The 22185-nt window shown below is 34.2% G+C and overlaps 1 protein-coding gene across 2 annotated transcripts; it reads left to right on the plus strand.

The window, feature by feature from the left end:
* The first annotated feature begins 3 nt into the window (after window positions 1-3).
* On the plus strand, window positions 4-21941 carry LOC124441974 (probable 2-oxoglutarate dehydrogenase E1 component DHKTD1, mitochondrial). 2 transcript variants are annotated; one of them, XM_046992458.1, is made up of 25 exons: window positions 4-85; window positions 11534-11680; window positions 11810-11930; window positions 12143-12216; window positions 12485-12591; window positions 12742-12852; window positions 13207-13318; window positions 15220-15320; window positions 15394-15454; window positions 15564-15739; window positions 15810-15854; window positions 15943-16058; window positions 16202-16277; window positions 16363-16451; window positions 16606-16880; window positions 17192-17374; window positions 17460-17599; window positions 18058-18214; window positions 18558-18658; window positions 18812-18913; window positions 19119-19181; window positions 19319-19501; window positions 20699-20762; window positions 20875-20960; window positions 21317-21941. In XM_046992458.1, the coding sequence occupies exons 2-25, from the start codon at window positions 11551-11553 to the stop codon at window positions 21413-21415; spliced, it is 2772 nt and encodes a 923-aa protein (XP_046848414.1). In that variant the 5' UTR covers window positions 4-85; window positions 11534-11550; the 3' UTR covers window positions 21416-21941. The 2 variants fall into 2 exon arrangements, with proteins under 2 accessions (XP_046848414.1, XP_046848415.1); XM_046992459.1 differs by lacking the exon at window positions 4-85 and having other exon boundaries at window positions 12143-12256.
* Window positions 21942-22185: the final 244 nt, after the last annotated feature.

Genomic DNA, 22185 nt, shown 5'->3' on the forward strand with positions numbered 1-22185 from the left:
AGTATATATATAGTTCTTCTTTGTAACTCCGGGGGGGATATGATAAATGAGAGTGATAAAGAGTTCTTTTGTAACGTCACACTGCCATTTTTCAACTACCGTGAAATTGGCACCACATTGGGCACCACATTCAACACAACATTCATCACAACATTCATCACCACATTCAACTAAAATTTATCATTCAAAATGATAAATCGAAAAATCGTCTTTAAAACACGTTTCCCATCAAATACAACAGTAAAAAACAATTCTTAACTGTTTATTACTATTTTACAGTCCTTAACTATCACAAAAATGTATAAAAGTCAAGAAATTGAAGAAAACACTAAGATTTATATTACAGTGTACTTTCCATTTCTCTTAATTAGCCTATAAATAAAAAACTACACGGTAGAATTTTTTTAAATTTGGCCATATTGTAGATATTCTTACTGTCTAAAATATATCCAAAATCTGGAGGTGGCACAAAAAATAATTTGTAGAAAATCATCGACAAAGTCGGATGACACGAATGCACGTAATATAATCTTATATAATTATGTTGAGAATTTCAAGACATTGAAAACAAAGGCCTGTAAATAAAAAACTACACGGTAGAATTTTTTTAAACTTGACCAGAATATAGATAATTATATTGTCTATAACATATCCAAAATCTGGAAGTGGCACAAAAAAATAAGTTGTAGAAAATCATCGACAAAGTCGGATGACACGAATGCGCGTAATATAATCTTGCATATTTAAGTTAAGAATTCCGGTTCTTTAACAAACAAAGCCTTATAAATAAAAAACTACACGGTAGAATTTTTTTAAACTTGGCCAGAATATAGATAATTATATTGTCTAAAATATATCAAAATCTGGAGGTGGCACAAAAATAAGTTGTAGAAAATCATCGACAAAGTTGGATGACACGAATGCGCGTAATATAATCTTGCATATTTAAGTTAAGAATTCCGGTTCTTTAACAAACAAAGCCTTATAAATAAAAAACTACACGGTAGAATTTTTTTAAACTTGGCCAGAATATAGATAATTATATTGTCTAAAATATATCAAAAATCTGGAGGTGGCACAAAAAATAAGTTGTAGAAAATCATCGACAAAGTCGGATGACACGAATGCGCGTAATATAATCTTATATAATTATGTTGAGAATTTCAAGTCGTTGAAAACAAAGGCCTGTAAATAAAAAACTACACGGTAGAATTTTTTTAAACTTGGCCAGAATATAGATAATTATATTGTCTAAGATATATCCAAAATCTGGAGGTGGCACAAAAAATAAAAGAAATAATATTCCTTGAGAATGTACTTTGGTATTAACTGTGAAGTTGGCACCACATTCGACAAACAGCTCTATAGTTAAAAAACTACACGGTAGAATTTTTTTAAATTTGGCCATGTTGTAGATATTCTTACTGTCTAAAATATATCCAAAATCTGGAGGTGGCACAAAAAATAAGTTGTAGAAAATCATCGACAAAGTCGGATGACACGAATGCGCGTAATATAATCTTGCATATTTAAGTTAAGAATTCCGGTTCTTTAACAAACAAAGGCCTATAAATAAAAAACTACACGGTAGAATTTTTTTAAACTTGGCCAGAATATAGATAATTATATTGTCTAAAATATATCAAAATCTGGAGGTGGCACAAAAAATAAGTTGTAGAAAATCATCGACAAAGTCGGATGACACGAATGCGCGTAATATAATCTTGCATATTTAAGTTAAGAATTCCAGTTCTTTAACAAAACAAAAGCCTTATAAATAAAAACTACACGGTAGAATTTTTAAACTTGGCCAGAATATAGATAATTATATTGTCTAAAATATATCCAAAATCTGGAGGTGGCACAAAAAAATACGTTGTAGAAAATCATCGACAAAGTTGGATGACACGAATGCGCGTAATATGATCTTGCATATTTAAGTTAAGAATTCCTGTTCTTTAACAAACAAAGGCCTATAAATAAAAAACTACACGGTAGAATTTTTTTAAACTTGGCCAGAATATAGATAATTATATTGTCTAAAATATATCAAAAATCTGGAGGTGGCACAAAAAAATAAGTTGTAGAAAATCATCAACAAAGTCGGATGACACGAATGCGCGTAATATAATCTTATATAATTATGTTGAGAATTTCAAGTCGTTGAAAACAAAGGCCTGTAAATAAAAAACTACACGGTAGAATTTTTTTAAACTTGGCCAGAATATAGATAATTATATTGTCTATAACATATCTAAAATCTGGAGGTGGCACAAAAAATAAAAGAAATAATATTCCTGAGAATGTACTCTGGTATTAACTGTGAAGTTGGCACCACATTCGACAAACAGCTCTATAGTTAAAAACTACACAGTAGAATTTTTAAACTTGGCCATGTTGTAGATATTCTTACTGTCTAAAATATATCCAAAATCTGGAGGTGGCACAAAAATAAGTTATAGAAAATCATCGACAAAGTCGGATGACACGAATGCGCGTAATATAATCTTGCATATTTAAGTTAAGAATTCCGGTTCTTTAAACAAACAAAGGCCTATAAATAAAAACTACACGGTAGAATTTTTTAAACTTGGCCAGAATATAGATAATTATATTGTCTAAAATATATCCAAAATCTGGAGGTGGCACAAAAAAATAAGTTGTAGAAAATCATCAACAAAGTCGGATGACACGAATGCGCGTAATATAATCTTGCATATTTAAGTTAAGAATTCCGATTCTTTAACAAACAAAGGCCTATAAATAAAAAACTACACGGTAGAATTTGTTTAAACTTGGCCAGAATATAGATAATTATATTGTCTAAAATATATCCAAAATCTGGAGGTGGCACAAAAAAATACGTTGTAGAAAATCATCGACAAAGTTGGATGACACGAATGCGCGTAATATAATCTTGCATATTTAAGTTAAGAATTCCGGTTCTTTAACAAACAAAGGCCTATAAATAAAAAACTACATGGTAGAATTTTTTTAAACTTGGCCAGAATATAGATAATTATATTGCCTAAAATATATCAAAAATCTGGAGGTGGCACAAAAAATAAGTTGTAGAAAATCATCGACAAAGTCGGATGACACGAATGCGCGTAATATAATCTTATATAATTATGTTGAGAATTCAAGTCATTAAAACAAAGGCCTGTAAATAAAAACTACACGGTAGAATTTTTAAACTTGGCCAGAATATAGATAATTATATTGTCTATAACATATCCAAAATCTGGAGGTGGCACAAAAAATAAAAGAAATAATATTCCTTGAGAATGTACTCTGGTATTAACTGTGAAGTTGGCACCACATTCGACAAACAGCTCTATAGTTAAAAAACTACACGGTAGAATTTTTTTAAATTTGGCCATGTTGTAGATATTCTTACTGTCTAAAATATATCCAAAATCTGGAGGTGGCACAAAAAAATAAGTTGTAGAAAATCATCGACAAAGTCGGATGACACGAATGCGCGTAATATAATCTTATATAATTATGTTGAGAATTTCAAGTCATTGAAAACAAAGGCCTGTAAATAAAAAACTACGCGGTAGAATTTTTTTAAACTTGACCAGAATATAGATAATTATATTGTCTATAACATATCCAAAATCTGGAAGTGGCACAAAAAAAAAATAATATTCCTTGAGAATGTACTCTGGTATTAACTGTGAAGTTGGCACCACATTCGACAAACAGCTCTATAAATAAAAACTACACGGTAGAATTTTTAAAATTTGGCCATGTTGTAGATATTCTTACTGTCTAAAATATATCCAAAATCTGGAGGTGGCACAAAAAAATAAGTTGTAGAAAATCATCGACAAAGTCGGATGACACGAATGCGCGTAATATAATCTTGCATATTTAAGTTAAGAATTCCGGTTCTTTAACAAAACAAAGCCTTATCAATAAAAAACTACACGGTAGAATTTTTTTAAACTTGGCCAGAATATAGATAATTATATTGTCTAAAATATATCCAAAATCTGGAGGTGGCACAAAAAAATAAGTTGTAGAAAATCATCGACAAAGTCGGATGACACGAATGCGCGTAATATAATCTTGCATATTTAAGTTAAGAATTCCTGTTCTTTAACAAACAAAGGCCTATAAATAAAAAACTACACGGTAGAATTTTTTTAAACTTGGCCAGAATATAGATAATTATATTGTCTAAAATATATCAAAAATCTGGAGGTGGCACAAAAAAATAAGTTGTAGAAAATCATCGACATAGTGAGATGACACGAATGCGCCTAATATGATCTTATATAATTGAGTTGAGAATTTCAAGTCATTGCTAAACAAAGGCCTGTAAATAAAAAACTCTACGGTAGAATTTTTTTAAACTTGGCCATATCGTAGACATTCTTATTGTCTATAACATATCCAAAACCTGGAGGTGGCACAAAAAAATAAAAGGAATAATATTCCTTGAGAATGTACTCTGGTATTAACCGTGAAGTTGGCACCACATTCGACAAACAGCTCTATAGCTAAAAAACTACACGGTAGAATTTTTTTAAACTTGGCCGTAATGTAGATATTCTTATTGTCTATAGCATATCCAAAATCTGGAGGTGGCACAAAAAAATAAATGATAGAAAACCATCGACATAGTTAGATGACACGAATTCGCGTAATATAATATTGCATGTGATGAACAGTTGTTTTTATTTTGTTTTGTTGTGACGTAGCGCGTGCATTTCACGTGATTGACATTTTGGGATTATCACAGAAGGGGGGAGTATTGTTGAAAATAAAACAATTCGAGATGTTGTTGTTGTTGAATAACGTAGTGTTTTTCTTTTGACGACTTCGTTGTAAAAAAATAACGATTTTATCATGCAACGTGCATGACATTGCATATTTAAGTTAAGAATTCCTGTTCTTTAACAAACAAAGCTTTATATAAATAAAAAACTACACGGTAGAATTTTTTAAACTTTGCCATATTGTAGATATTCTTATTGTCTATAACATATCCAAAATCTGGAGGTGGCACAATAAAACAAATGATAGAAAATTATCTTATAATTAGAAAACGGCTATTATTTACCACAGTATTTTTCTTTCTATCGCATTTTTTTTACGTTGTTGACACGATCAGAATATCGATTAACGATTTCAATTTTTCTGAAAATGTTCCTTTTGCATTCTGAACCTATATGAAGTTACTTTTCTTCGACGATGAATAGAGAATTGAACGTGACTTTTGGCAGATTTTAGTTACTACGCTCTTGCCCGTTTCCGCTTTTTTAACACGTCATCATCATCATCATCATCATCATCAGCCGTTCACGCCACTGCTGGCAGATGGCCTCCACAACTTCTTCCACTATATTCGGTCTTTAGCTCTCCTCATCCAGGTCTTTCCAGTTTCCTCTTCGATCTCGTCTCTCCATCTTCTCTTTGGCTTTCCTCTTCCTCTGGTGCAGTTTTGTACCATTCTGTTGTCAATTTGGCCCATCTGTTGTTTTCCATTCTTGCCACATGTCCTGCCCATCTGCCTTTCATTTCTTTTGCTGTTTGATGACATCTTTCACCCTAGTTCTCTCTCTGATTACTTCATTCCTGATCTTGTCTTTTAGCTTGATATTTATTATGCTCCTCTCATGCTCCTTTGTGTGACTGCCAGCTTCCTTGATTGGTGTTTTGTAAGCGCCCATGTTTCTGCTCCGTATGTCATAGATGGTAAAATGACAGTGTCCATTATTTTCCTCTTCAAACTGTTTGATGTTCTTCTCCTTTAGAAAGTGACTGTATTGCCCGAATCTTCTCCATCCGACATTGATTCTTTGATTGACCTCAACACTGATTTCATTTCTTGGTGTTAACATTTTTCCAAGGTATTTGTACTCCTCCACCTCCTCCAACTTCTCTCCGTCAACTGTGATCCTCTTCTTTGCTTCCTCCTTGCGATGTCATTGCACATGATATTGGTTTTTTCTTATTCATTTTCATACCATCTTTCTTTCCTTCTTCATTCAGTTTCGTCAAAAGTTCTTGGAGATCTTCCTCTTTGTTTGCAAACAAGATGATGTCATCTGCGAATCTTAAGTTGTTCATTACTCTTCCGTTGATGTTGATGCCTTTTTCCAATGGTATTCTTTTGAAGATCTCTTCAATGGCAGCAGTGAACATGATAGGTCACAGTATGTCTCCTTCGCGGACACCTTTCTTTATCTTGATCTTTTCGCTCAGCTTCTCTGTTCTTATTTGCGCTGTGCCTTCTCTGTATGTTTCCTTTATGCTGTTTATGATCTTTCCTGGTACTCCGTGTTTCTCAAGTGATTGGAATACTGGGGCGCATGCTTGATGGAATCGAATGCCTTTTCGTAATCTACAAATGCCATGAACAGTGGTTGTTGGTACTCGTTGGTTTTCTCGAGTATTTGTCCTGTAGCATGCAGGTGGTCTGCAGTGGAGAGTCCTTTCCTGTATGCTGCTTGCTCTGGGGGTTGATGTTCATCCAGAGTGCCACTGATCCTGTTCTTGATGATTTTCATGAACAACTTGTAGATGTGGGATAGCAAACTGATGGGGCGGTAGTTTGCAAGATCTTTCTTGTCTCCCTTCTTGAAGAGTAGAATAATGATGGCGTTCTTCCACTTTTTTTGGCACTTTTTCCGTCTCAATGGCTTTGTTGTAAAGATGCTGAAGTTTTTCCATTAGGATGTCACCTCCGGCCTTTATCATCTCTATCACCACAAGATCTTCACCGGGTGATTTTCCATTTTTCATCTGATGGATTGCCTTCTCCACTTCGCATTTCATGATTACTGGAGTCTCTTCTGCTGGTCTCAACTGAATGTTTTGGGAGGGATCTTCGTACAGTGCCTGATAGAATTCTGCACATCTCTCGAGGATTCTTTTTCTGTCTGTTGTTACCTTTCCATCCTTCTCCTTCAGCGCTTGAATCAGAGCCTTCTTTCCATCTCCTGTTGTGCTCTTTTTCAACCTTTGCAACTTTCAACTGCTTCTCTGATTCTCTTGGTGTTTGCTTCTCTCATGGAGAGGAGCATACTAAATATCAAGCTAAAAGACAAGATCAGGAATGAAGTAATAAGAGAGAGAACTAGGGTGAAAGATGTCATCCAAACAGCAAAAGAAATGAAAGGCAGATGGGCAGGACATGTGGCAAGAATGGAAAACAACAGATGGGCCAAATTGACAACAGAATGGTACCCAAGAAACTGCACCAGAGGAAGAGGAAAGCCAAAGAGAAGATGGAGAGACGAGATCGAAGAGGAAACTGGAAAGACCTGGATGAGGAGAGCTAAAGACCGAATATAGTGGAAGAAGTTGTGGAGGCCATCTGCCAGCAGTGGCGTGAACGGCTGATGATGATGATGATGATGATGACGTGTTAAAAGCGGAAACGGGCAAGAGCGTAGTAACTAAAATCTGCCAAAAGTCACGTTCAATTCTCTATTCATCGTCGAAGAAAAGTAACTTCATATAGGTTCAGAATGCAAGAGGAACATTTTCAGAAAATTGAAATCGTTAATCGATATTCTGATCGTGTCAACAACGTAAAAAAAATGCGATAGAAAGAAAAATACTGTGGTAAATAATAGCCGTTTTCTAATTATAAGATAATTTTCTATCATTTGTTTTTTGTGCCACCTCCAGATTTTGGATATGTTATAGACAATAAGAATATCTACAATATGGCAAAGTTTAAAAAATTCTACCGTGTAGTTTTTTATTTATAAGGCTTTGTTTGTTAAAGAACAGGAATTCTTAACTTAAATATGCAATGTCATGCACGTTGCATGATAAAATCGTTATTTTTTTACAACGAAGTCGTCAAAAGAAAAACACTACGTTATTCAACAACAACAACATCTCGAATTGTTTTATTTTCAACAATACTCCCCCCTTCTGTGATAATCCCAAAATGTCAATCACGTGAAATGCACGCGCTACGTCACAACAAAACAAAATAAAAACAACTGTTCATCACATGCAATATTATATTACGCGAATTCGTGTCATCTAACTATGTCGATGGTTTTCTATCATTTATTTTTTTGTGCCACCTCCAGATTTTGGATATGCTATAGACAATAAGAATATCTACATTACGGCCAAGTTTAAAAAAATTCTACCGTGTAGTTTTTTAGCTATAGAGCTGTTTGTCGAATGTGGTGCCAACTTCACGGTTAATACCAGAGTACATTCTCAAGGAATATTATTCCTTTTATTTTTTTGTGCCACCTCCAGGTTTTGGATATGTTATAGACAATAAGAATGTCTACGATATGGCCAAGTTTAAAAAAATTCTACCGTAGAGTTTTTTATTTACAGGCCTTTGTTTAGCAATGACTTGAAATTCTCAACTCAATTATATAAGATTATATTACGCGCATTCGTGTCATCCACTTTGTCGATGATTTTCTACAACTTATTTTTGTGCCACCTCAGATTTTGGATATATTTTAGACAATATAATTATCTATATTCTGGCCAAGTTTAAAAAAATTCTACCGTGTAGTTTTTTATTTATAGGCCTTTGTTTGTTAAAGAACAGGAATTCTTAACTTAAATATGCAAGATTATATTACGCGCATTCGTGTCATCCGACTTTGTCGATGATTTTCTACAACTTATTTTTTTGTGCCACCTCCAGATTTTGGATATATTTTAGACAATATAATTATCTATATTCTGGCCAAGTTTAAAAATTCTACCGTGTAGTTTTATTTATAAGGCTTTGTTTGTTAAAGAACCGGAATTCTTAACTTAAATATGCAAGATTATATTACGCGCATTCGTGTCATCCGACTTTGTCGATGATTTTCTACTTATTTTTTTTTGTGCCTCCAGATTTTGGATATATTTTAGACAATAAGAATATCTACAATATGGCCAAATTTTAAAAATTCTACCGTGTAGTTTTTAAATATAGAGCTGTTTGTCGAATGTGGTGCCAACTTCACAGTTAATACCAGAGTACATTCTCAAGGAATATTATTTTTTTGTGCCACCTCCAGATTTTGGATATGTTATAGACAATATAATTATCTATATTCTGGCCAAGTTTAAAAATTCTACCGTGTAGTTTTTTATTTACAGGCCTTTGTTTTCAATGACTTGAAATTCTCAACATAATTATATAAGATTATATTACGCGCATTCGTGTCATCCGACTTTGTCGATGATTTTCTACAACTTATTTTTTTGTGCCACCTCCAGATTTTGGATATATTTTAGACAATAAGAATATCTACAACATGGCCAAGTTTAAAAAATTCTACCGTGTAGTTTTTAACTATAGAGCTGTTTGTCGAATGTGGTGCCAACTTCACGGTTAATACCAGAGTACATTCTCAAGGAATATTATTTCTTTTATTTTTTTGTGCCACCTCCAGATTTTGGATATATTTTAGACAATATAATTATCTATATTCTGGCCAAGTTTAAAAAATTTCTACCGTGTAGTTTTTATTTATAGGCCTTTGTTTTTAATGACTTGAAATTCTCAACATAATTATATAAGATTATATTACGCGCATTCGTGTCATCCGACTTTGTCGATGATTTTCTACAACTTATTTTTGTGCCACCTCCAGATTTTGGATATATTTTAGGCAATATAATTATCTATATTCTGGCCAAGTTTAAAAATTCTACCGTGTAGTTTTTTATTTATAGGCCTTTGTTTGTTAAAGAACCGGAATTCTTAACTTAAATATGCAAGATTATATTACGCGCATTCGTGTCATCCAACTTTGTCGATGATTTTCTACAACGTATTTTTTTGTGCCACCTCCAGATTTTGGATATATTTTAGACAATATAATTATCTATATTCTGGCCAAGTTTAAAAAATTCTACCGTGTAGTTTTTATTTATAGGCCTTTGTTTGTTAAAGAATCGGAATTCTTAACTTAAATATGCAAGATTATATTACGCGCATTCGTGTCATCCGACTTTGTTGATGATTTTCTACAACTTATTTTTTTGTGCCACCTCCAGATTTTGGATATATTTTAGACAATATAATTATCTATATTCTGGCCAAGTTTAAAAAAATTCTACCGTGTAGTTTTTTATTTATAGGCCTTTGTTTGTTAAAGAACCGGAATTCTTAACTTAAATATGCAAGATTATATTACGCGCATTCGTGTCATCCGACTTTGTCGATGATTTTCTATAACTTATTTTTTTGTGCCACCTCCAGATTTTGGATATATTTTAGACAGTAAGAATATCTACAACATGGCCAAATTTAAAAAAATTCTACTGTGTAGTTTTTTAACTATAGAGCTGTTTGTCGAATGTGGTGCCAACTTCACAGTTAATACCAGAGTACATTCTCAAGGAATATTATTTCTTTTATTTTTTGTGCCACCTCCAGATTTTAGATATGTTATAGACAATATAATTATCTATATTCTGGCCAAGTTTAAAAAAATTCTACCGTGTAGTTTTTTATTTACAGGCCTTTGTTTTCAACGACTTGAAATTCTCAACATAATTATATAAGATTATATTACGCGCATTCGTGTCATCCGACTTTGTTGATGATTTTCTACAACTTATTTTTTTGTGCCACCTCCAGATTTTTGATATATTTTAGACAATATAATTATCTATATTCTGGCCAAGTTTAAAAAAATTCTACCGTGTAGTTTTTTATTTATAGGCCTTTGTTTGTTAAAGAACAGGAATTCTTAACTTAAATATGCAAGATCATATTACGCGCATTCGTGTCATCCGACTTTGTCGATGATTTTCTACAACTTATTTTTTTGTGCCACCTCCAGATTTTGGATATATTTTAGACAGTAAGAATATCTACAACATGGCCAAATTTTAAAAAATTCTACCGTGTAGTTTTTTAAATATAGAGCTGTTTGTCGAATGTGGTGCCAACTTCACAGTTAATACCAGAGTACATTCTCAAGGAATATTATTTCTTTTTTTTTTTGTGCCACTTCCAGATTTTGGATATGTTATAGACAATATAATTATCTATATTCTGGTCAAGTTTAAAAAAATTCTACCGCGTAGTTTTTTATTTACAGGCCTTTGTTTTCAATGTCTTGAAATTCTCAACATAATTATATAAGATTATATTACGCGCATTCGTGTCATCCGACTTTGTCGATGATTTTCTACAACTTATTTTTTTGTGCCACCTCCAGATTTTGGATATATTTTAGACAATATAATTATCTATATTCTGGGCAAGTTTAAAAAAATTCTACCGTGTAGTTTTTAAATTATAGGCTAATTAAGAGAAATGGAAAGTACACTGTAATATAAATCTTAGTGTTTTCTTCAATTTCTTGACTTTTATACATTTTTGTGATAGTTAAGGACTGTAAAATAGTAATAAACAGTTAAGAATTGTTTTTTACTGTTGTATTTGATGGGAAACGTGTTTTAAAGACGATTTTTCGATTTATCATTTTGAATGATAAATTTTAGTTGAATGTGGTGATGAATGTTGTGATGAATGTTGTGTTGAATGTGGTGCCCAATGTGGTGCCAATTTCATGGTAGTCATTTTTCAGTATTTAAATGCAATTTATAGTAAAAATGTTGAATTCATTTCGTTATCGAACTATTGTTTTCAGAAATGTATTTTACCGTTGCTACAAAGCAAGAACGAATCGTTTTGGCTATAAAGAGACGACCATCGCATCTGATGGTAATTTGTTGAAATAAGATTGTCGTAAATTTATTGTATTTAGTTTTCTTTTGTCTAGTTTGTGTTTATCCACTCGTAGTCAAGTATCATAAGTTCTTTATCAGTTGTTTTTAACCGCTATTCTTTCAGACACTCAAAATCAGCACATCAATTTAGCTGTTGATAATTCCAATCTTTGTCAACTTGCTTGGAAATACAGAGACTATGGACACAAAAAGGCATTAATTGATCCATTGAACAGAATTCCAAGGTGGCTACCAGTTGAACATCTGGCTAGTATGATAAGTTTTTTCTGTGCAAAGGGTTTCTTCTTTTGCTGACATTGATTGAATGTAAAGATCTGCACTTATATGTTTGTCCTTTGCACAATTTGCAAACTTTCTAGTCTTGATGAATGATTGCTTCATTCAAAATAATTATGTGAAAGTACTCAATGACTTACAAATGTATAATATCTTTCAGAATATGTGAGGAAATTGACAATTTTTCATCATTGTATAATGTTATGAACAATAATAAGGATGTTAGTCTGCTGGGTAGGTTTTTCTACATTCTACAAATGCATCCTTTGCCATGGTGAGATAATTTGTTTTTTAGTTTTTTTTATGAAGATTAGTAGTTTTATTATTAGTGAAATATACAGAATTTCTTAATTTGAACTATAACAGATACATAAACTATGTATGTGCATTTCTGAGCCAATTAGATGCATTCTCTACAAAACCTGCATCTACATTGTTCAGGAACATTTAAAATTTGCATCATATTTGTGAATTTGGACGTACTAAATCCTTGTCTTTTTAGGCATTCTCAACATTCCTGACAAAGAAGCAGCACCTTTATCTGAAGTTATCAGACATCTTGAAAGCATTTACTGTGGACATCTTTCTGTGGAATTAAATCATTTATCCGTAGGTTTATTTTTATACTTTTTTGGAGATAAAGGTGGAATACCTCACACTTTCAAGAGCTTCCTGTTAGCTCCTTTTCAATAAGAAAGCAATTTGTATATCCTTTCTATTATATTATTGTATTATTTTATTTATTATCTATCTGACCAGAATGAAGAGGAAAAGCAATGGCTTGCACATAAATTGGAAGAAAGTACTTTTCAGTTCTCATTGTCTTCAGAGAAAAAGAAACATGTTGCAAAACTTTTGATGAAAGCTAAGGTAATGTGAGGGGGTAGATAGGATAGATTGTGAATAGGAAAGAAAGTGGAATAGAGATGGACTGTTAATAGTCCATGGTGGGACTGTGGGAGTATAGTGAAGATAAACACAGGTTGTATGACGTGATAGGAATGAAAGGGGAGTGAAGATAAGACATTCATTTCTCAGGAGTGGAACTTAAATTAAGAGCACAGGTAATATTAGTAGATAGATATAAGGATAGGTTAAACACAGAGTAAAAATTGTTGTGAATATGGGTAAGTTAATATCCATCATAGTTGAAATGTTGTTGCATTAGATTAAGTTAATATCCCAGGAGTGTCTTGTACATGTTCTTTTGCTTGTACACTCTAGACCTTTGATGATTTCCTGGCCAAAAAATTCCCAACATTTAAACGTTATTGTGGAGCTGGTGCTGAGAGTGCATTACCATTTATTGATGAGTTGCTTTCAGAGGCATCAGCTGGTATGCAATGACCATTGGTGGATCATATATATTATAAACACGTGGAAAACACGTGATGATTCATAACTTTATCTTTTTGCTATACTCTGACTTCATCAAACGCAACACTTACAAGTACAATGAACCGAACGAAACTAACAACTCAACGACAATAGCAACGATACCTTATAATAAAAGTACGTATGAGACTATCTCGCGTATCTTACGACCATACAACATACGTGTCGCACATAAACCAATCACAACGTTACGACAAGTGCTAACGAACATAAAGGACAAAGAACAACCCAACGAACGACAAGGTGTAGTTTACAAAATAAACTGCTCCGACTGCCACGCTTTCTCTATCGGGGAGACTGGCAGGAACCTAAACATAAGACTTACTGAACACAAACGAGCTACAAAGAAACAAGATAAAACCAATCACATTGCCGAACACCATCGACTGACAAAACACAACATTGACTGGGACTCGGCAAAATGTATTACATACAGCACTGACTATAGACAACGCCTTACATTAGAAAGTTGGTAGACCAACTTAGAACAAAACCCCCTGAACAGATCACAACAATTACCGGCACCTTACAAACGACTCATTTACAATACAAACAAACAAGCAACGAACACATTACTTTAGACTAATCCACGATAACAAGAAACCCAAACACCCAAACATTTCCCGTGCACACAATACGATGACGTAAAGCCTGCAGCACACGAGAGCTATCAGCTTAGCTAAAAGTTACTCGTACCCGTTAGCTCAGGCAATAGCTCGATGAGTGTGGATGAATTTTACTGACTTTTATCGCTCATGTAACCTTTTCTCGCATATCAAGCATGTTTGATAATTTTGGCCCCGCGAGGCAAAAAACTCACCGTTTGCGCCGAATGTAAGCTAGTTGCTCACATAACCAATTGAAGAACCAATATAGTGATGCGTCCTTTTATCTTGCGAACAAATAGCAATATATATATATAGGCTACCGCAACAAGCGAATTGATGAGCGAGTACATGCTAGACAAATTTAAGTCATTTACAAACTAGTCGACGCCATGGCCAAACTACCACTAAGTACAAGTGACAAAATCTTTGGAATAGAACTATTTCCATGTTGACCGTTAAGACAATTTTGTTCTCGACTTTAATCCCATAACATCATGAAATTTTTGAAAATATGTAGTTGAGCGGGTCAACTAAAGCATGAATGGGTCAGAGGCGTAACTAGAACGTTAAGTGGGGGGTGCATATTTATACATTCCGTTGTGCCCTACTGATTTCTTTTGAAATTCAAATCACTTTCAAAAGAAATCAGTAGGGCACAACGGAATGTATGAATATGCACCCCCCAATTAACGTTCTAGTTACGCCTCTGGAATGGGTATTCGTTCATCACTCGTTTGTAATCGATATTTTGCTGTTTTTTCACGAGAAAAAGGACGCGTTACTATTGGTTCTTCAATTGATTATATGTGAAGCATCTAGCTCACATTCAGTGCAAACGGCGAGTTTTTTTGCCTCGCGTGGCTAAAAATATCAAACATGCTTGATATGCGAGAAAAGGTTGCATAGGCCGTAAAACTCAGTAAAATTCATCCGCATAGCGAGCTCTAGCCTGAGCTAACGGGCACGAGTAAACTTTTACTTCAGCTAGTACCTCTCGTGTTCTACAGGCTTAAGACCCAGATAACAAATACGACTAACCTAACGTTTATTCCTCACTTGACTCTGAAGATGACTACCACTAAGGTTGTCAAAACATCAGTCTACATCAATACCAACAGTCCTTCTCAGGACTCTACTAACCTGGACAATCTTCATCCACAAACATGTTACGATACTCCCGGGTTCAAACCATTTACCTTATCTTTTTATACATCTGCGCTTCTTTCAAATCCAGTCTATGGAATTGAAGATGTTGTCATTGGTATGGCTCATCGTGGGAAACTGGAACTGTTAGTTTGCATTCTTGATTATTCACCTGTAAAAGTATTTAGTAAAGTGAGTGTCATGCCAACCATGACGTCAGCACAATAAAACATTCAATGCTTTTTACATTTAACATTTCTTTAAGATCATTGGTAAACCAGAGTTTCCAGAACATCTTGGCACTGGAGATGTTGCTTCACACTTGTGTGAGTAAAAATGTTTGAAAAATCGTTGCTTCTCTTTTTACTTACTAGATTTGTAGAATGCTTTCATACATACATCTATGTGATTGTGTGGCCTGATGATTCTCTGTAGCAATTTCAACAGACGTGAATTACGGAGGTGAAAAACCATTACATGTTAGTTTGATTCCAAACCCCTCACATCTGGAGGCACAGGATCCCGTCGCTTGTGGCAAGACGCGTTCCAAACAGCTGAGATTACGTGAAGGTCACTATGGCAACAATCCAGAAAGTCGCTGTGGTGACAGGGTAAACTTCAAACGATCAAAATTTATGAATTTTATTGAATAATTCTGAGGGATTGGATCATTTTTCTTAGACTCTTTGCTTACAAGTCCATGGAGATGCAGCGTTCACTGCTCAGGTTGTGATTTACAGCTTTCTTTGCTTGTTTTTTGTCCATTTCACTGTTTCTTTACCTATGGTCATGAACTATTCTTTGTTTTTTTCAGGGCATTGTTGCGGAGACGTTGTGTATGGCAAATCTTCCTCATTACACCGTCGGTGGCTCGGTACATTTGATCGTCAACAACCAACTGGGTTTCACAACCCCACCAGAACAGGGAAGGTATTGATGAGAAGCGTTGTCTTTGCTGAATAGGATATGACATGATCTATAAATGTGACTATAAACAATGACCTGACCCCCCTGTTCGTTTGCAGAAGTGTGTTGATTGCTGTCCGACGACTGTCCTTATATTTCTATTTCAGATCATCTCGTTATTCAAGTGATATAGGCAAAATGATTGAATGTCCTGTGTTTCATGTCAACGGTGATCATCCTGAGGTATGTATTCAAGTGTATTGATTTATGGTTACATTGAGTCAATTTGCGCATATATATTTGACAAATGGTGTATTTTGGTGTTTAGGAAGTAATGAGAGCCTGCCGTCTTGCAATGGAATACAGAATGAAGTATCGTAAAGATGTAATTGTCGACATGTTATGTTACAGAAGATGGTAAAGTTCATTTAATTGACATACTTGTTGTTCGCAAAAAATCTTTTCTAAAATTGAGTGACTCAATGATCAACTGAATGAATTGTTAAAAATAATTTTCTCGTACTTTGAACGAGCTTCACTCTATAGTTTTTGTTTTTATGATGTTTTCCAGGGGGCACAACGAAATGGATGAGCCTGCGTTCACTCAGCCCACAATGTACGACGATATCGTAGCACGTGAGCGAGTCCCAGACCTCTATCTGCGCAGAGTTGCGGAGCACGGTGTCGACGTCGAAGAGATTGTGAGAGAACTCGAACCTTACAAGGACTTTTTATCTGAAGAGAGTAAGAAGGCTGAGAGTCATCAATCTCTGGCAACAAGTTTTCAGAAACAATGGAGGGGTTTGCAACCTGCAAAATCAGGCGTGGTCACTCATTTTGACACAGGTTGATTATGGCTCTAGCTATTTTGTTTTCATTAAGTAGTTTGTTATTGTCATTGGTTGTACTGGAGTAACTTCTCTATCACAGTCTTAGTGGTTACAGGTTTATAGTGGTTGTGACCATTGTGGAAATGATTTCGTGGTATTTTCCACTGACTTTGTTTACATTGAAGTACCTATGTGTTATCGAAACCATGCATGCGTACACGCAATTTTTCGGCATTCAACTTATGTTTGTTTCACAAGACTCCCAAGGCTCATAAACTCCCCAATCTTTTTACGTCTTTAATTTTTAAAGAAATTTGTTTTTTTCAGGTTGTGATCTGGACGTCCTTCTTTTCGTTGGCGCAAAGTCTTGTGAAGTGGAAAGATCAGTTAATGTTCATCCTCATTTACGCAAAACATTCTGTAATGCCCGAATGTCAAAACTCGAAGCCGAAAGTAGTATAGACTGGGCTTGTGCCGAGGCCCTAGCAATTGGCTCTTTGCTGTATCAAGGTTCGTTTAATAAGCGTAGGTTAACCATAGGCTAACTTGATCAGCTTTTTTCGTCCGTTATTTTATCATTCTTTCTTCGTTATAGGTCACAATGTTCGTGTAAGCGGTCAGGATGTTGGAAGAGGAACATTTAGTCATCGTCATGTCATGTTAGTCTGTCAAGATTCCGAGAAGATTTACATACCGCTGAACCATATGTTTTCAGGCCAAAATTCCTTCCTTGAAGTATGTAACTTGTCCAATTCATTGTGGATATATTTAAACTATTTCAGTATTGAATATAGAATAGAAAAACTTTATTTGTACACGTTGACTCCATCAACCTAAGTTTTTACAGGGAATATTAAACTATGGTAGTATAGAATAAAGAATAGAAAAACTTTATTTGTACACGTTGACGCCGTCAATCTAAGTTTTCACAGGGGACGTGTACAAAATACATGTTTCTTAGGTGCATAATAACTATAAAATTTATAAATATTTACACTGGACTTAACTCTATTAACATTTAAGTCTTCGCATTCATGCACATCTTTTAACCTACATTTTGTCTTTTATGAATTATGAATTATAATGTTTTCTTGCATTCTCTGTTAGGTAAAAGCCCTGTGAATGTTTAATACTGAATTAAGTGATACTTTGCCTCAACATCTTTATTCTGTACCTTTTCTTTAAATCTGTAGGTATGCAACAGTCCCCTGTCGGAGGAAGCAGTGTTAGGCTTTGAGTACGGCATGAGTATTGACGATCCTAATAATTTGATTATCTGGGAAGCGCAGTTTGGCGATTTTTATAACGGTGCACAGGTTATTGTCGACACGTTTGTAGCGGCTGGTGAAAGTAAGTGTTGAACAAGATTGATGATGTTTATGAATTCGTGAAAGTTGAATTTTGTACAGCAAAGTTAAATCCTGATTTGACACATTGAGCAGTGGAAAGCACTTAATTATTTTTTTTTGGGGGGGGGGGTTTGAAAATAGTCAAATGATTTCGAATTTTCCCGCCTTCGGCCACTGGTATTGTGTCAAAACAATAGTGTGATACTGTGAATTGTCTAGTAAACTATCGGACAACATGAACTTTTTTTATGTCTGAATTCATTTTATTGTTTTCAATATTCGGATAACACGACTAAACATGTTTTAATGCAGCTAAAATACTTAGCAATGTTGATGTTTACCAGCAAAATGGTTGTTGCAAAGTGGTCTTGTCATGTTACTTCCTCACGGTATGGATGGTATGGGTCCTGAACATTCATCATGTCGCATTGAACGTTTTCTACAGGTGCATTCACTTGTTTCTCTTTAAAATTAGTTTACTTGTATGGTTAATTGACGACTGCAACTAACGACTTCCACATGTTGAAATTGTCTTAAAATGACTATAAGCGTTTATAAAGTTTTTGCTAAAAGTTTCTTTTCCCTCTTTTTCCTGTAGTTGAGTGACAGCGAAGAAGACACGGTAGATGGCGATAATGTTAACATTCATGTTGTGAATCCTACGACGCCTGCGCAGTACTTTCATCTTCTTAGAAGACAGGTTCAATTTTTAAGTTTATTTTCATACATTCTTGTTGTCTGTCAATCAATCTTGTTGATAAAACTAATTAGAGCGAGTCACACAAGATAACCGATGATTTAGAAAGTGGAGACTAATACTCTAGACTCATGTACCCTAGTTGAAAATATTCATTTGGTTAGGCATCTTTTGTCCCATCTTTTTATTACATGTTTTCGTTGTTTAGATCGTTCGTAACTTTAGAAAACCTTTGGTTGTTGCATCTCCTAAACTTCTCCTTCGATCTGCGGTGAGCTGACGCAAAGCATTTTCCTCTTCATGATTTTACCATTAATAATGCATTTCAATTGTTATTTAATATTTTAATGATTATTTCGTACAACATTCATCTCTGGTATATAAGTTTACGGGTCTTCTCTTAAACAGGTAGCTGTTTCAAAGCTAAATGAAATGGCTCCGGGTTCTCACTTTCACCCAGTCCTGGGTGATGAAAAAGTCGATCCAAGTCATGTAAAATGTGTCGTGTTTTGTTCGGGGAAATACTATTACACTTTACTGAAGGAAAGAGAGAACAGACATGCACATGATATGGCTATTGTTCGTTTGGAGGTTTGTACTTCGCACAATTTGTATTTGTTTAAGCGGAAAGCACACATTAATGTATAGCATGGCTCCTAGCTTGGTAAGTGCGCTGAATCCAAGTATTCTACCCCGTGTTTTGATTAATGTTTTACAACTTTTGTTGCTTTCGGTGGTCAAAATTTTTCTTGCGTGTGTGAAATTGTAAAGCTTTTGGAAAAACGTTGTTCAAAGTGAAACATTAACTCCAGTTACGCCTATTAGCTGGATTTGTATCTCAAGTCTGTCTCTGCTTGTGATGTTACTCTTTGTTGTTAATCCATAATGTTACTCTTCGTTGTTAATCCATAATGTTACTCTTTGTTGTTAATCCATGTTACTCTTTGTTGTTAATCCAAGATGTTACTCTTTGGTGTTAATCCATGATGTTAATCTTTGGTGATAATCCATAATGTTACTCTTTGGTGTTAATCCATAATGTTACTCTTTGTTGTTAATCCAAGATGTTACTCTTTGTTGTTAATTCATGATGTTACTCTTTGGTGTTAATCCATAATGTTACTCTTTGGTGTTAATCCATAATGTTACTCTATGTTGTTAATCCATAATGTTACTCTTTGTTGTTAATCCATAATGTTACTCTTTGGTGTTAATCCATAATGTTACTCTTTGGTGTTAATCCATAATGTTACTCTTTGGTGTTAATCCATAATGTTACTCTTTGGTGTTAATCCATAATGTTACTCTTTGGTGTTAATCCATAATGTTACTCTTTGGTGTTAATCCATAATGTTACTCTTTGGTGTTAATCCATGTTGTTAATCCATAATGTTACTCTTTGTTGTTAATCCATAATGTTACTCTAATCCATAATGTTACTCTTTGGTGTTAATCCATAATGTTACTCTTTGTTGTTAATCCATAATGTTACTCTATGTTGTTAATCCATAATGTTACTCTTTGTTGTTAATCCATAATGTTACTCTTTGGTGTTAATCCATAATGTTACTCTTTGGTGTTAATCCATAATGTTACTCTTTGGTGTTAATCCATAATGTTACTCTTTGGTGTTAATCCATAATGTTACTCTTTGGTGTTAATTCATGTTACTCTTTGGTGTTAATCCATAATGTTACCATGTATTGTTATTTGGTTGCGTTACTCTGTGGTGTTGCTTTGTGTAAAAAGTGATGAAAATCAATCGGTACCAGTTTTTTCTTTCCGAAGGCGCTCACTCCATTTCCAGTTGAAGAAATCAAGAATGAATTAAAGAAATATCCCAATGCTTTGTGTAAGAACGAAATTTTTTTCATTTCACCAAGTATTTTAATACAAAAAATACAAGTATTTTTCAGCAATCTATCTGACATTTTGTAAGTAATGTCCCTCTCTCTGCGATGTAGCGCATATCTGGTGTCAAGAGGAGCATCGAAACATGGGCCCATGGACGTTTGTCAATCCGCGATTTTTAAATCTGCTTGGTGTAAAGGTAATTGTTTTGTGTTCTTGAATTTTTTATACATTTGCTAGTCCAAGAAATGCGTACAAGATTTGGTCAAATGAATAGATTCTGTCCCTTATTTCTTCCAGCACGTTGATAATTTTAAGGTCGTTAAATATATTTGTAAGTAAAACCTTGGTAATAAGGTTACTTGCGCAGTGATTAAATATACTCAAAAGCCGAGGAAGGTTAAGTAATACGACCGTTGTATTTGAATAGTGAATTCTTATTACGTATCAACATACGTTATTAATTCGTCTATTATTAGAGCAAAAGAAATTGAGGCAATCGTGATATTATTAAAAAAAAACACAGAAAGAACATGTATTACTTTTGTTGTGTAGTTAAAATACGTTGGAAGGAAAAGTTTAGCGACACCAGCTGTTGGAATTGGAAAGGTCCACGCTAAGGAAGCAGAAGAGATATTACAGTCTTTGTTTTGAGCAATGTGTACTTATGTATTCATAGAGAAAAATTATCCTTTTCCTCAAACTTGGAACTTGTGAGCTCGATTTTTTTATGGACAGTGTCCGGTATTAAATTGAACAAATGTCATTGGAGGTCGAAGGTCATGTCTGTCTGAGTACTTTGATGGATGATTTTGTAGTGCATCGTGTCTGCTCTCTGTTGATGGAAAATAATATTGTTACAATATAGAAATTACTCAACTTGCTTATTCGAGTGGTGATTTATACTCATGAATAATATTGTGAGGTTCCGTGGTTATAATTACTTAATTTATTATTTATACGACTGTCACACGGTCAGACTCTGGAAGCACGTGGTCTGGGATAATTAGCATATTTTGCGCACTTAAAATGCACGACTTCAGTATGATAAGGTTTTTTAGTAGTACGACCCATGTTGTCTTAGAGCATCATGATGATAATTTGCCAAGGTTACTTTAATTTTTCTTTCATTTTTCTCATGTTTGATGCTTTTCTTTGAATAAAAACAGTTTATGTTCAATGTGTTGGGCGTCCATTTTTGTCTTGTGTATTTTAATCACACAAGGAGTTGTTAAAATTTGATTGGTTGCATTTTAGATTTTTCATTTATCGGCAGGGGGTATAAAATGTCTAGCATTTCATATGTAAATCAACACAAAAGTCTTAGTGAATATATTTTCTCGACGAAACAAAACAACTCTTTTATAAAAGTCAGTTTCACAGATCCTGTAAACACTCAATCCTGTAAACACTCAATCAAAAAA

Source organism: Xenia sp. Carnegie-2017, unplaced genomic scaffold, assembly GCF_021976095.1.
Source record: "Xenia sp. Carnegie-2017 unplaced genomic scaffold, XeniaSp_v1 HiC_scaffold_20, whole genome shotgun sequence".
NCBI classification, from domain to species: Eukaryota; Metazoa; Cnidaria; class Anthozoa; order Malacalcyonacea; family Xeniidae; genus Xenia; species Xenia sp. Carnegie-2017.